This window comes from Miscanthus floridulus, chromosome 6 (assembly GCF_019320115.1).
Source record: "Miscanthus floridulus cultivar M001 chromosome 6, ASM1932011v1, whole genome shotgun sequence".
Classification (NCBI taxonomy): domain Eukaryota; kingdom Viridiplantae; phylum Streptophyta; class Magnoliopsida; order Poales; family Poaceae; genus Miscanthus; species Miscanthus floridulus.
In genome coordinates, this window is record NC_089585.1 from 5,749,365 (window position 1) to 5,764,305 (window position 14,941).

Below are 14,941 nucleotides of genomic sequence, written 5' to 3' on the forward strand. Positions count from 1 at the left end.
GATGAGATCTACAACTTTCTAGTTTTGAGTTTTTTCATTTGAAGTCGTTAAGATGCTCAAAAAAAATTAATAACATATTTGAACTTAAGGGCATTTTCGTCTTTTCATACCTGCAGTTTAACGGCGTTAGAGCCAAAACTGACGGAAGTGGCATAGATGACACGAAAAAGTTGGAGTAGTGGCGCTAAAGACCGCTGAATTTTTTCAGGGGCACACAGGGGATTACGATCTTTTATAATGGCACACAGGGAAAAGTCTCAAAGAAAAACGCCTCACGCCTCGACGCCTCCATCGGCCGCCGCGCTCCCGGATGCCGCCAGCTGCCTCTCTGTTGCCTTCCTTCCACAGATCCGCTTCACCTCCTCCCGTTCCCCCGCCGGGTGCCTGGCGGCCTTCTCGGAAGGAGGAGGGATCGGCTGAGGGAGGCAGAGGTGATGGGGGGCGACGTGGCGGCCGGTGCCGGCTCTCGCGCCGCGTAGGCCGCGCCTGCTACGGAGGCCGTCGTCGTCCCGTCGCCGCTATTTCAAGCCGCGGTCGCTCGCCTCGGCCCTAGGATCTCGTGGGCTCGTGGCGGCGTGGCCGGTCGCCTCCCACGCCTCGGTCTCAGCCTCGCCTGCTGTGACTCCGCCGCAGCCCGTCTCCCGGGCGCTCCCAGCTCCCGGAGTCTCGCCTCCATACGCGCACGGCACAGCCCTACACCGGTGGCCACGGCGTCGTGGTCTTATGTTCTTCGGTTGGGTGTGCGAGCCGTGCCCGTGACCGTACACGTGCGCACAGCGGATCGGCAGCGCGAGCAGCGCCGGGGTGTGCGTGCCGGCCCAGCGAGCGGCGCGGCCCGCAGTCTTATACGCGCGCACGACGGATAGGCTCCAGTGCGCGTATACACCGCCGACGCTGTAGACTACACCATGACGTGACCGGGGCTCATCCGCAATGATGAAACTGGAGGCGGGTACAGTGGTGAGTGTTTTTTCTCTCTCCTCTCTTGTGGTTGTTTGCTTTTGCTCATAGCTGAAGGCATGTACATGTACTACTGGGATTATGATTCTGGAACACTGATTTGATAATTGATCACAATTTGTACAAGTCAGCATTTGAAACAAGGAAGTGAGCATTTTGATTTATGGTTGGCATGATTTAGATAACAATTACAGCAATTTCTTCTGGTTTTTAGTTTTTTTTAGTTTCGTTACAATCATATATGATTTACTATGCTGAATTGATCTATTATGAAATTCCTGCTCCTCTTTTTCCAATGCGTTTCAATTCTGCTTTAGTAGCAATTGTTTAAACTAGATTCAAAGCTGCAAAACATTTTTGTTGCCATGGTGTATAGGAAGTAAATAGAATATGACACTTTTATCTAATGCATACTTCAGTTTTGGTTGTTATGGATTTAATCTTAAATGAGCAGTAAAGGTTTGCAGTGTGAACATCATACCTGAATTTCTCATACTGTTAGTTACGACTTCACAATTTTCTCTATCTATTACATATGCACAGACCTTTCACGCTCATTGGTTCCTTTCAGGGCCATGCTATAAAATTTTCTACATTTTATTTGTATTTAATGCAAGGCATGATGTTTTCTTTTGTGATCTTTAGTATTCAAAACCATTAAATCTAGCTTGATTATAAGCTTTCTCAATGTGATGAGTCATGACTGATATAAAGTGTCATATATTATGCATGTGTTGGTCACCAGGTTTGCCATATGCTATGCTGAACCTGTATTTTCTTGGCCATTCATAATGATCAGCAACAGCTAGCAATGGCCTGCACCGTACCTGACATTTGCATAAATTATTTTATATGATTTGTTATGTCAAACCTAAAAAATGTGTTTCTTTCTTTAACTGAGATAGTTTGTTTCTTATGCCAAGATCCTATCACAACTGCCACAGCCGCAGACCAGCCAATGCTCCTGCAGCTCGCTTCACTACATCACCTGTTACCGGGACTCCCAGATCTGGTCAGTACACCAATTGCATCTCTTTCTTTGAGCGACCAATCAGTATGCTTCTTAGACCTTTTAAATGCTGGGGTTGGGACAACCTAATGTGGTTAGGTGAGCAGATTGCAGGTTATTTCATATAATTCTTCCGTTCATCGCCTTGAATCATGCCTGATCTAGCCATTTGCCTGATTTGGCCAATACAAATAGATTTGACACCGCTCACGCTGCTTCATGCTATGCACGGAACTGAACCATGTACAAAATTCATCATATCCATTTTTTTTTCACCGGTCTTCGGACTTGCAGGGGGTGCAATCGAGCGGGGATTAGGTCCAATAAAATTGATGCCTTCTGTTTCACGTCACTCCTGCCTTGGCCTGCTTTGTGCTTCAGTCCATATATCATTGTTTCCAGTGTACCTGTCCTAAAATGATCTGGCAAATCCCTGTCTACATAAGAATGCAGTTCGCAGATTGAAGGTACGCCAATAGAGACCGGCTGTTTTGCTTGGGGTATACGTTTGTGGTGCTAATTCTTCTCTAACATTTTTTTTGAAGCGTACAAGTTAAGGAACGATCTTACAGCTGGGAGGTACACATTTTGCAAACTGATCAAACCGCAGTATATATATATATATTTTTTAAAAAACTCACAAGATCTTAAGTGAGTTAGATGAGTAGAAAGTGGGACAGAAACTGAAAGTGAATTTAACTGGGATATAATTTTCCTTCTACAATTTGTGAAAATATGAACAGATACATTGATTTATTCATCTTTGCTGAAAAGTGTCATGTGAGGTTCTAACATGAATCCATTGTCCTGCACTCCTGCTACTCATCATAAGCTGAAATAACTAACTACTGACAAAGTTCTCTTAAGATATTTTTTTTGTTTAGGCAATAAATATACTCGGTACAGAATAAGCAGATAGTTAATCTCCTCCAATAGGTGATACATTCATTTATTCTTATTTGCTAAAATGTTTCATGTAACAGTTTTTAGCCCTATTGATATTGATAGTTGCTCTGCTCTTATCATGAACCCTACAGGTACCGAAATTATTGTCAAAGATCTTGAGCTGCTCATCTGAACTCTGTATGACCATGAATGTTTGGTTGTTTAAAAAATCTGCATGTTCTCAAGTGTACCTGAATTTGCCGATGGAAAAAAGAATGTTGCAGAGAGAACATTGGGACAACAACAAAGAAATGCAATAGTTTCTGCACTAGCTAACTAATTAATTCTAACATGAGGTTCCAATAAGCAGCATGAGCAGTTGTACTTTTGTAGGGCCTGTTCGGCAGGACTGAAAAATACTGTTTCGGTTGATTGTTGTGAGAGAAAAATACTGTTATGGCAGAATGTGAATAGTGATTTTGTGAGGTGGCTGGCCAGCCGGCAATCAGCCAGCCAGCCAGCCGAACACGGCCGTATACGTGTTTGGATTGTTTGTGTGACAATAATATGATGCTACCTCATTTACAACTATTTTCCCTTCCTCTAAGAGCCTGTACATTTGTGTGGCAATATCTGACTTATAACTAATGCAATTTTTTTTTGTATCAATAACTAATGTAATTTTGAGTTAATATAAAACAGCACTTCACTCTGTTGTTCATATGTAAGTTAATAAAATACTATAGCCAACATTTTACTATATCTAAACCGCATAGGCAGTGGCGGATCCAAAGGGGGGGCTGGGGGGGCTCCAGCCCCCCCCTAATTTCTTGATTTCAATGTTAATTACTGTAGCAAAAACTTGATTTCACCGTTAAATCTTCGTGCAAATCAACATCTCTGTTGTTTTAGCCCCCCCTTATCCCGCATCCCACATCCGCCACTGCGCATAGGCCACCAGCTCACCCTATACAGGCGCGGCGAAGCGCGCCTACCTGCCTAGTTTTTCTAATGCGCTTAACGACTCCACGTTGTTCCCGGATCACACAACACACAAGCAAGGTTAGCACATCTAGAGCCTGCAAACAACACTATCTATAGCTGATCGTTCTTTCAACGGTAAGCGAGGCGTATGCGTTTTAACGTTTATTACACGGGTGAATGTACGTGCCCATACATGAGCCGTATTGTGTTTTTTGAATTTGAAAGAAGACAAAACCACAAACATTCACCAGGACGGCTGGACCTATCTGGGATTAACTGGACACACACAGCCCAGGCAGCCAACCCAAGAAACAATCTCAATCCTTCAGTCTTTCGGAAAAAATCCACGTTACCTTACTCAACTTTTGCGAATGTCCGTTTTTCCTTCCTGAACTTTAAAACCGGGCAAAACACCTCTCTCAACATTTAAAACCGTTCATCTTACCTCATTGGCCCAGTTATAAGTAGTTTTGAAGGCAGTTTTGTCTTTTTCTTTTTTATTTATTTCGGCTAAATCTTTGAAAAATCATAGTAAATCATAGAAAAATCATAAAATAGAAAATCCATTTTTGTTGGACTCCACATGAGTAGATCTACACAGTGAATATATAATATGGTATGCTTTAGTATAAAGTTTTTGTTGTGGATTTAGATCTATTCTTTTCTGTAATTAATTGGAATAATTCATAACTGCAATTTCTATGGTACAATTATGATGAAAGTTTCATGGTGGGCTACTTATTGTATGATTGAACTTTAGTAAAAATTTCATACTCATTGGATCATGTATAGCTTAGTTATAGATTTATTTATATTTAATAAGCATAAACCTAAATAAAATCTATAACTAAGTTATACATGATCTAATGAGTATAAAATTTTTACTACAGTTTAAGCATACAATAATTAGCCAACCATAAAAAATTCACCATAATTGGACCATAGAACTGCAGCTATGAATTATTCCATTTAATTACGAAAAATCATAAATCTAAAGCTACAACATAAAGTTTGTACTAAAGCATACTATATTATATGTTCATTGTGTAGATCTACTTATGTGGAGTCCAACAAAATTGAATTTTCTATTTTACAATTTTTCTATGATTTACTATGATTTTTCAAAGATTCAAACAAAATAAATAAAAAAGAAAAAGATAAAACTGTCTTCAAAACCGTTTATAACCGGGCTAGGGAGGTAAGATGAACTGTTTTAAAAGTTGAGGGAGGTGTTTTGCCTGGTTTTGAAGTTAAGAGAGGAAAAAAAAACTTTTACAAAAAAATTGAGGAGGTAAAGTGGACTTTTTTTTTCTCATAGAATCCCAGATCGGTCGACAGGCACACCCCAGTCCAGTTAGGCCCATCAACGCCCCAAGGGCCGACAGGCAAACCCCCAATCAAACCTCCGTCCGTTCCCCGACGCCTCCGCAGCCCAGCCCCCACCAGTTCGGGATCGTCGGACACAGACACAAGCTGTGCGGCGGCGGCAGAGCGGAGCGATCGCGAGGCGCCGGGCAGCATAGAGCGGGAGGAGGGAGAACACCTCGGCTCCTCCCCAACGCCTCCTCCACCCCTTTCCGACAAGCGAAGCGAGATGCCGCTGTACGACTGCATGCTGCTGGTGAAGCCGACGGTGACCAGGGAGGTCATAGCGGACCTGGTGACGCGGGTGGCGCGCCGCGCCTGCCAGCGCAACGGGGTCGTCACCGATGTCAAGTCCTTCGGCAAGGTCAACCTCGGCTACGGCGTCAAGAAGCTCGACGGCCGCCACTACCAGGTCCGCCCGCCCGCTCGACTCGTCCTCCCTTTTGCTCTGCCGCTCCGCTTGTCCGATTCGCCGCCGTCGGGGAGCGGCCCCGCGTCCGCGTGCTCGTGTTCCTGGCTAGGTGCATGTTTTAATTGAATGGTGTTCGATGGAAATGCCTGAAGGAACCGTGAGTTCGGGGGTCCGGACTTGTGACTTGGCTGTGGATGGTGCCTGCGGCGTGCTTGACGAAATGCCCAAGTAGATTTTTCCGTAGGATTGGCCATAGCGCTATTATGGTGTGTTTAGATGCGGCCCTGGCCTAGGAACGCGTGCCTGGCAGGCGCATCCAATCCCAGGCGCTTGAAATTGAACACCTAGAAGTGATGCCTGGCGCAGGCAGCTTTTCTACGCTGCCATGCAAACAGACCATAGAGTTTCATGTTTCAAAACATGGAGTTTAGGCATTTATTGTGAGATCAGTAGTTGAGATTACCTTACAGTGTCTTGTGAAAATTAGAGAAAAAAGTGCTGTGCTACATCAACCTCTAGACACCAGATTCTGTGGCTGTAACTCCAGTTTGTAGCTTGTATGCATCTGTGATGAGTTTCAGTATAAGAAGCCATTGTTGGGTCTTGGGTGTCAGTATTCTGAATTTATTCTTGGTCCCTGTCAGATTTGTATAATGCAATCCTCGGTTGTCCTCTTGGTAACCTTAACTGCAACGATTGAGCCATTCTCGTTAAACACAATATATATGATAGTAAGGCTGGAACTGGTTATTAGAAATGAAAATTACACTGTTATAACTTTAGAGAATGCAAGGCCCGAGTGCGTTTGGATTTGGCAAAGGATGCTCAATTTGTAACTGGGTTGCCTAGGAGCATAACTGTCCCAAAAAAACAAAAAACAAAAAACAAATAGGTAACCAAAAGGCTTCTAAGAATCATCGGTGCTAATTTACGCAGAGTTGACATGTAAATAGAGTTTATTAGTGCTTATACTTCATCATGATTAATGAAAGTACTTTGTGATGATATGATTTACGAGCCAAAAAATGATTTAGCTGCTTCAAGGTGGACTTTGGACATTGCTATGGCTTTACCTACATGGCGTGATTTATCAATTCCTCTTCTAAGGATTTGCCAAGCAGCAGAGCAGATGAAGTAGAATGGCTAAAGCTGCTTATAGGGTTAGGGGCATAATGGATGTTTTCGGTTACCATTGCCAAGCTAACTGTGAAGCTTAAACCATTGCCAAGTTTTGTTTGAACCTATTGCCTGGAGGACAAAAAAGTGATATATCTCTACATAATTTTTTTTGACCTGCTCTTGTGTATAGCTTGAGAACCTGCTCTTGTGTAGTTGTCTTAAAGATCGCTTCCCCACTTACAGGGCCAGCTTATGCAAATGACAATGATGGTTCCACCTTCGTTCCAGCAAGAACTCCACTATCTGAACAAGGAGGACAGGCTGCTTCGCTGGCTGGTTGTGAAGCACAGAGACGCTGTATATGGACTGGAGTTCATCAATGAGGATGACGGGAGGAATGAGCTGAGCGGTTTCAGCCAGGCTCATACGAAGGATGACTACGATATCGAATATGACTCCGATGATGACCGCTGGGACGACAGTGACTCGGACGATGACGAGTATGCAATCGAGGAGGAGGAGAAGTAGAACTGCTTGGCCAGGTTTCTGCAGTCTCATCTGTATTGGTAGATGCGTTTTCTTTGAAATCAGATGTTGTCTTTGTAACATCTCTTGACTTTTTATAACGTTGTAGGATAGGATGAGAGGCAGAACCTATCAACTTGATTGTAACACACTTTTGCATTGTCGAGCATGCTTGTCATTAGATGTTTCAGGCGTGCTCTGCTTCTAGGAAGCATGCTGTATAACGTTCTTCTGCTGCTGACAGTTACTACCAGGTTCTATAGCAGTTTGAATGTTTGATCCATTCATACAACACAGGTGTATCATTTATTTCATCATCAATATAATTTTGTACAAAGAGGTGTTGCTGCTACATATATATGATCTGCGCCAGACAAGGATCGAAGCATCGGAATATGTCTACTGGCGGCAGGTGTGGTGAGGATCGATCATAATTCGGAGTTCAGAAGAGGTGATCCGCCAGCCTCCAGAGCCACCGGAAGATGCCGCCTTCGTCCTCGTCGTCGGAGTCCGAGTCGGAATCGGAGTCGTACAGCCGCCTCTCGTCGTCCTCCGCCTTCCCCGACACGGCCGGCCAGCCCCAGCCCCACCCCTCCACGGTCGTCGTCTCCTCGGAGCTGGGCCGGACCTCTAACGCTGACGCGCCACCACTGGTCGCCTCCACGCGGGCGGCGTCGCCATCCTCCTCGGGCACAGCAAGCGCGGTGGTGAACTGCTCATCGGCTTCTGCCTCGGCACAGTCGGCGGCAGCCCTCACCGGCCTGGGCAGGGGCTCGGCGGCCGCCTCGCGGTCGACGAGGACGACGGCGTCGGCCGCCCGTGCTGCCGGAAGGTCCACGGGGCGGCGCGCCGGCGCGGTGGCCACGAGGAGGCAGCAGACTGCGATGGCGAGCACGACTGCGCGGGCCATGTGGCTAAGCTAGCAGCTAGGAGTGACGACTAGAGCCAACGACGACGAGAGGGGGAGGGAGCAATGGACGGAGCCGGCGAGCATGAGAATGAGATTAGTATCAAATTTAATTTAATGGAGGATTTGACGCTGGATTAGTCGCTAAGGTTGCTATACGATCTATATTAATGGTTGGTTTTACGGTTGAGTTGGTTACCCTTAGAGCAGATCCAGTGTTAGACGAAATTGAGCCGAGGAAAAGCAAAATTGAACCGAGAACACTGGAGGCATCGACGGTTTGTTCATTCCAAACTCGGTTCGACTTGAACGCTGCAGCTGATATATTTCTTTCCTAGCTGACAAATTTGTTTCCCACGTTTCTGACCACACGGTCTTGCAAGGAGAAAAAAACCAAAAAGAAGTGATATGTACCTGTTCACTTGAACTTATCGGCCATGATACAGTATTTTCTCTTACAACAAAACAACATCAGCCGGCTTATCAGCTGCAGAAACCATCAGCCGAACAGCTATACTTCTTTAATAGTCTATGAACATACACATACTGCAAGCCACCGAACAATCAAAACACAAATTGAACCCTGTTCCCTTGGTTCGAATGCTACATTGGAAATTGCTCTTACACCTTCATCTAGTGAAGTGATTGTATATACGAGACATGACGAATTGTGAACTCAAATAAATTAACATGACAATAGAATAGTGTCATCAAGTTGTATGTACAAACAGGGAGGAGTGTTGGAGTCAGCATGCTTCCTAGCCATACAGGATGAAGGCGAAGTAGTGGCATTTTATTATTCATCAACCACTTGATATATACATGATGGATATGAAGTAGTGGCATTTTATTATTTATCAACTACTTGATATATAGGTACCACTGCTTCCTAGCCATATAGTAAGATGGATGTGAAGTAGTTACATTTTATTATTTATGAACTACTTGATATGTAGGTACCATTTGTGGTCGTCTCTCTGGTAATTATTCATTTTAACTATACAAGGCACACACACATTTCAAGAATCAGACTTTGTAATCTTTAGCTAACAATTAGGCTTGCAATATGTAGGTTATTCAAAACAGGGTATGTGAAAAATGATTTGTTATCATTATGATTGACTCAGTGCTAACCAACATTTTTTTAAAAAAAAAATTCTAACCAACAATTTAGTCACTCTGTTCACAAGTCTGTGATATTTTGGACATGAACATGGTATTTAAATATCACTTTGATTAGTATTTTTGTATGAAATGTCTATATAATAATAAAACATAGCAAAAGTATACTTTTTATAAAACTAAATTTTGAGACAGATCGGTCTGTATTATTATTCAAACACCCACAAATCCACAATCAACACACCAAAAATAACACACTGCAAAAGTCTGACATGGTTGACTTAAGGTAACTCTAAGACACGCCACTTATTTGTGACCGTGGGAGTAATATGATAAAAATAATAATGGTTGAAGCTTGATCAAATGGACTGTCCGTGCGACCGTGCCTTTGTCCTTGCAGTTGCAGACGTAGGAGATGGGCCGGGCTTGGCATATTCTTACAGACTTTCAGAGCTTGGGGACATGGCAATGTCAATGACGTTGTTTTAATAGTATCTCTAGAACAGCTAGTTCCACGTATCTAATTGTCATTGGTTTCGGATTAGTTTGTCTTGTGTCATCGACTCCTCTACACAGCACTCGTTCGTTGTGGTTAACGTGTAGTCTGTACATATGATAATTCAAAACTTCGCCTCGCTCTGAGGAAAGTTGCTGGTTATTTATTAGTAGGAAGTAGCATCTTAAAAGGTCGCATACAGGCAAAGCGGACACTTAGCAATGAGGGAAAATTCAATACCAACATGAGGGGCTACAAATTTCTTAGGGCCATTCGTTTAGGCAAGGATTGGTCCAGGAATCGTTCCAGCTGCTGATAGCTTATGTAAATATGGCAAACAATCCGACCAAGAACAGTTCCAGAGAGCAGTTCTGTGACAACCGAACGGACCCTTTAGGGCATGTTCGTTTGTCGTGGATTGAGTGCCTAGAACGATTTCATGTGAAATTGGTTCAGTAATTTGTATATACTTTTGACGGTCTAGAATAGTTCCCGGGCCAAATCCGGAATAACCGAACTCAACCTTAGGGAGAATCTTAATAAAGATGTACTGTACAGCAGGGATGATAGAACAGGGAATTGAATTTCTTCACGAGGTGACGTGAAAGGCCCAACGGATGCTAGACGTTAGCACTTAGCAGCCTTCCTCACTAGAATGTCGTTTTGGTAAATTTACGTTCCCATAGTATAATTTTTTTTTAAAGTATTGCTCAACGTTCATGTTTCATTTCTCATTCCTTTTCGAAAACATGGCTGCTAAGTGCTGCACTGTTTTCTCTTGAATCTTGAGTTGCTTAGCCACAAATGGGTTGCGAGGCCAGGAGAAAACAACCTATTATTACTTCATCTCATCTGGTCAGAAATTTAAAGTTTTAGTCTATTATAAATCGACATACCATCAATATGAAACTTGCATTTTGACTAGTAATAAATGTTTAAAAATATTATATATATTATCAAGAATACTTTTCATATTGCATTGAATCCACTAATACCAATGTATCCTATATATGTTGTCAACCTATATAAAACTTTATATACATTTTTTAATGAATTTCGAACATTGATATCTTTTAGCGACCGTGTCGTAGCATGTTTTTCATTAAATGGGGAAGAAATAAAGTAAATTACCCTTGAAGCTAAGGACTATATGTAAACAACTGTTTGTGATTGGAGGTTTACAAGGTCTAGAGTCACTAGTACAAAAACAGGCTTTACTCCCGGTTGAGAAACCCCTTCAGTTCCGGTTTCCCAACCAGGAGCACGAATCCGGAACTAAAGGGCCCCTCCTTTAGTCCCGGTTTCTCGCCCGTGACTAAAGGTCTATCTTTAGTTCTGGTTGGTACCAACCGGGACTAAAGAGGCCTCCCAGCCTGGCCACGTGGGCCGGCCCTTTAGTCCCGGTTGGTATTACCAACCGGGACTAAATGTTTTCTTTTTTCTTTATTTTTTGTTTCTATTTTCAATTGATGATTCGTTTTGGTTTTTGAATAGGTTTTTGAATACGCATTCTATGCTGCTAATAATATACGTATTCTACATGCTTATAATGTTCGAACATTTTGTACAAACTAAAGTATGAAACTAACGTATATATTACATGCATATACATATATTGTACGTTATTTTATGTACACATATTATGTATATATATTACAAATAAAGCTTGTATTGTATATTCTATCATATCCTTGGGATAACAAATTCACTCCATCTGGTTTGGCTTCCATGTTTCGTTCACGTCATTGTAGAACTCACCGGTGGGGTTTAAGACTTGGTCATTAAGAAATCCTGCTATGGTCTCTTGAATTGCTTTCAATTGGTCACGTCGTATGACTTTTTCCTTCAACCATAGAGTCTTCAATAAAAGTTAAAGAAAAAATATTAATATATATATATATATATATATATATATATATATATATATATATATATGTGTGTGTGTGTGTGTGTGTGTGTGTGTGGGGTTGGTCACGTGATTACTTATATATATGAGCAATAAAAGAAATTATGAATATATGAATATATTTATATAACGTACTTTGAGGGTCTCTTCAGAAGTTCTTTTTGCGTACGCCATGATGAACTCGCAAACATAGTATCTGCAGTAGATATTCCCCTGTTCTTACCTCAGAACCCACTTTTACTAGAAAAAAGATCTGGTGAATTGAAAGCATGTATGGTGTTAATTGAATTATATATATATATATATATATATATATATATATATATATATATATATATATATATATATATATATATAGGGAGAGGCTATTCAGTAGCCGGCTACAAAATAAGTTATTCTGTAGCCACCTCCATTTACTATAATTTTATATACTAATTTACCATAATATAAATACATATTTACGATAGTTGGGTTACTATAACACATGGGGATATTTACCATAACGTTATATTAAACCACTTAGTAAGGAGTTACTATAATCTCGTAAAATAACATAGTAATTATCGTAACTCAAAGTGGCTACAGAATAAGTTATTCTGTAGCCAGCTACAGGATAGTAGTTCTATATATATAAATACAGATAGTACTTACTTTGTGTGCGATTACATCCAGTGGCGCTTTGTAATGTTTCATGTGGTGTTTCTCAATGAAACTTTTTCAAACACTGCGCCCAATAAAATAAAAAATTAATTTGGCCTTTAATAATTGTTGCAGTTAAGAGATCAGGGTATATATAGTTGCTAGAGAGACAAAATTACCCTTGGATAATATCTATCATGTCTTGGTACTCTGTTTGCTCTTTTCTTAACAAGTCTAAGATGCTCAACCGACTATTGGCCATATCGATGACCATCAATATCTAGTGATTGCTGCATATATTTTTATACACAAATATGATCGACATTAACTAGAGTCAACATATATATATATGGGAGATAGCTTAGCTAGTAAGCAAATAATTGAACAAATGTTCATATGATCGACATTAATTATTTAACACTCACTTGAAGTTGTAGGGGAAGAGTATGTCCTTGTTTTGTTAGTTCACTAAGAACCTCATGAGATTTTTTTTGAGTTCATCTTTCCATTGAGGCGGGGGATTAGGGTGTTTGAATACGACATTTGGATCAACGAAACCAACATCATTATCCTTTCTCTTTCTGAGTTCTGTCATCTCATATCTGCATATATAAAAATATAGTGTGAGGATATATAATTTATATATATACATGCAGTTTTATATATATACACTTTAATAGTAGAAAATAATCACACTTATAGACAATAGCAGCTATTGAGACTTTTATCGAGAGAGTCCAAGTGGCATAGTTGGTGTAATTCTAAAAACTCGACATATATAACGTTATCGCCACGGAAGTAATGTTGGTTTCTAACTCTGACAAAAACAATGTTCTCTCCCCGTTCACACGCTGCCATGTACCACTCTTTGCCTTCCATTCTTTGCCTTCCATTACAGCAATTCCAGTGTGGTACCCAACTTTTTCTGCCCCGCATCACAAGTTGGGTATAACAATTTCTTGTGATCCTCTAGCATGCACTCGAACTTAATCTTCTCCTTTTCACTTTCGCATTCTCTTTGTGCGTCACGAATGGCCTGACCAAGATCATCAGCGGGCACATCTTCTGCCCCTACCTCTTCTTTAGCTTCCCCCATTGCAGTATCATTGAAGGGACCATATTCAGCAATAATGTCATCATCGTCCCATTATTCTTCTTCACCTTCTTCTATTATAACCCCGGTTTCTCCGTGCTTCGTCCAACAAATATAGTTTAGCATGAAACCCGACTTCAACAAGCATGAATGAAGACTCCTTGAGCTAGCATATTTCTTCAAATTCTTACATATGGCACATGGGCAGCACATGAAACAATCGCGTTTGTTTGCCTCGGCCACATATAAGAAAGAATGCATGCCTTCAATGAACTCTTAGGAGCGGCGATCGGCATTGTACATCTAATGCCGGCTCATCTGCATTACATGACATACATACCATATTAAAACCTAGAACATAATTAGTTAATTATACGATATGCATGCCACCACACAAGGTATTAATTTATGAAAGTCTCGCTACAATGTAGACAATCCCAACTACCACTAAAAAAACTAAAGCTAAAATACACTTCAGCAACATAAGGATTTCATGACCAATCCCAACTAAAACAAATAGATCATGCGTTTGTTCAACATCTATGGGCTTCTTCCGTAGGATCACTGCCTCATCAGCCGCCGTAGCCACCTGTGCAAGAGAGTTTTGCACGTGTTCAACATACTCTTCCTCCCAGTACCAGCCTGAACATCCAGTGCCATCCCACTGAAATTAAAACAAAAAATTAGAACTCTAATCACAATCATCATGAAAATAAGTATAAATTAACCATAATCATCAAATGCGATAAAATAACTCACATTGCGATCCGGACACTTATAGAAGATACGGCCCTTGTTGGAACACTCCTTCCTCACCCGGTACTCCATCACAATCTTCTCCTCACACTTGCTGCATGCAATGAGAGGGAGGTCCGGCCTCAGTCGCTCTGAGGACCCGGAAGCAGTTGCCATCTACTCTCTATACTCATTTTTAATATAATATAAATTTCTCATTTTATAAACAAATAAAATTAAAAAAACTCTAAAATTCTCTATATCTCTAAACCATGAAGTGTGTTATGCATGCTAGAAATGAAAGTTGAATACTAGTTTTGAATAACTACTTTAACCTTCCTTCATCCAAATATGCAAACTTTAAAGTGATTTTGATCTTAAATGGCTTATAAATAAAAAAAATCCACCATAAAAAACCACATATATCTAGTCCATAAAATGAGATATGCTACTGATGAAACATGAGAGTATAAAGTTGGTAACCTTTAGAACCGAAGAATCGATGGTGGAATCGAAGAAATCTTGTGATTACCGGCGATGAGGAAAGAAGAGAGGCCGGCGATGAAGCAAGAACACTGAGCTTGAAGTGGCTCGGGCTCGGGGAGGAAGAAGGGGTATATAGAAGGGGACCTTTAGTCCCGGTTGGATACAGCAACCGGGACTAAAGGTCCCTTTCTAGTTCCGGACAAAGCCTCCAGTCAGGAGTAGACTTTTACTCCTGGTTGTAGGTACGAACCGAGAGTAAAAGTTAACCTTTAGTCCCAGTTGGTAGCTCCAACCGGGA

At 41.4% G+C, this 14,941-nt stretch overlaps 2 protein-coding genes and 1 long non-coding RNA gene across 4 annotated transcripts in view; 2 read left to right on the forward strand and 1 right to left on the reverse strand.

Moving 5' to 3' along the window:
- The first annotated feature begins 282 nt into the window (after window positions 1-282).
- On the forward strand, window positions 283-3,434 carry LOC136457500 (uncharacterized). Its single transcript, XR_010759739.1, has 5 exons — window positions 283-960; window positions 1,884-1,972; window positions 2,264-2,436; window positions 2,515-2,905; window positions 3,007-3,434. It is a non-coding gene; the product is annotated as an uncharacterized lncRNA (long non-coding RNA).
- A 1,746-nt stretch (window positions 3,435-5,180) lies between these two features.
- The window catches only part of LOC136461569 (uncharacterized), a 50,156-nt gene continuing 40,395 nt past the window's right edge, over window positions 5,181-14,941 (forward strand). The window contains exons 1-2 of one of the 2 annotated variants that reach the window (XM_066460854.1): window positions 5,189-5,615; window positions 6,978-7,440. In XM_066460854.1, coding sequence (XP_066316951.1) covers window positions 5,433-5,615; window positions 6,978-7,262 — 468 coding nt within the window. In that variant the 5' untranslated portion in view covers window positions 5,189-5,432 and the 3' untranslated portion in view covers window positions 7,263-7,440. Of the gene's footprint in view, window positions 5,616-6,977; window positions 7,441-14,941 lie in introns of those variants that run through there. The other variant, XM_066460853.1, reaches the window with a different exon arrangement.
- LOC136457263 (uncharacterized) lies at window positions 7,553-8,169 on the reverse strand. The gene has a single exon (XM_066457335.1). It carries the CDS (start codon window positions 8,167-8,169, stop codon window positions 7,702-7,704), a length of 468 nt encoding a protein of 155 aa, XP_066313432.1. The 3' UTR covers window positions 7,553-7,701.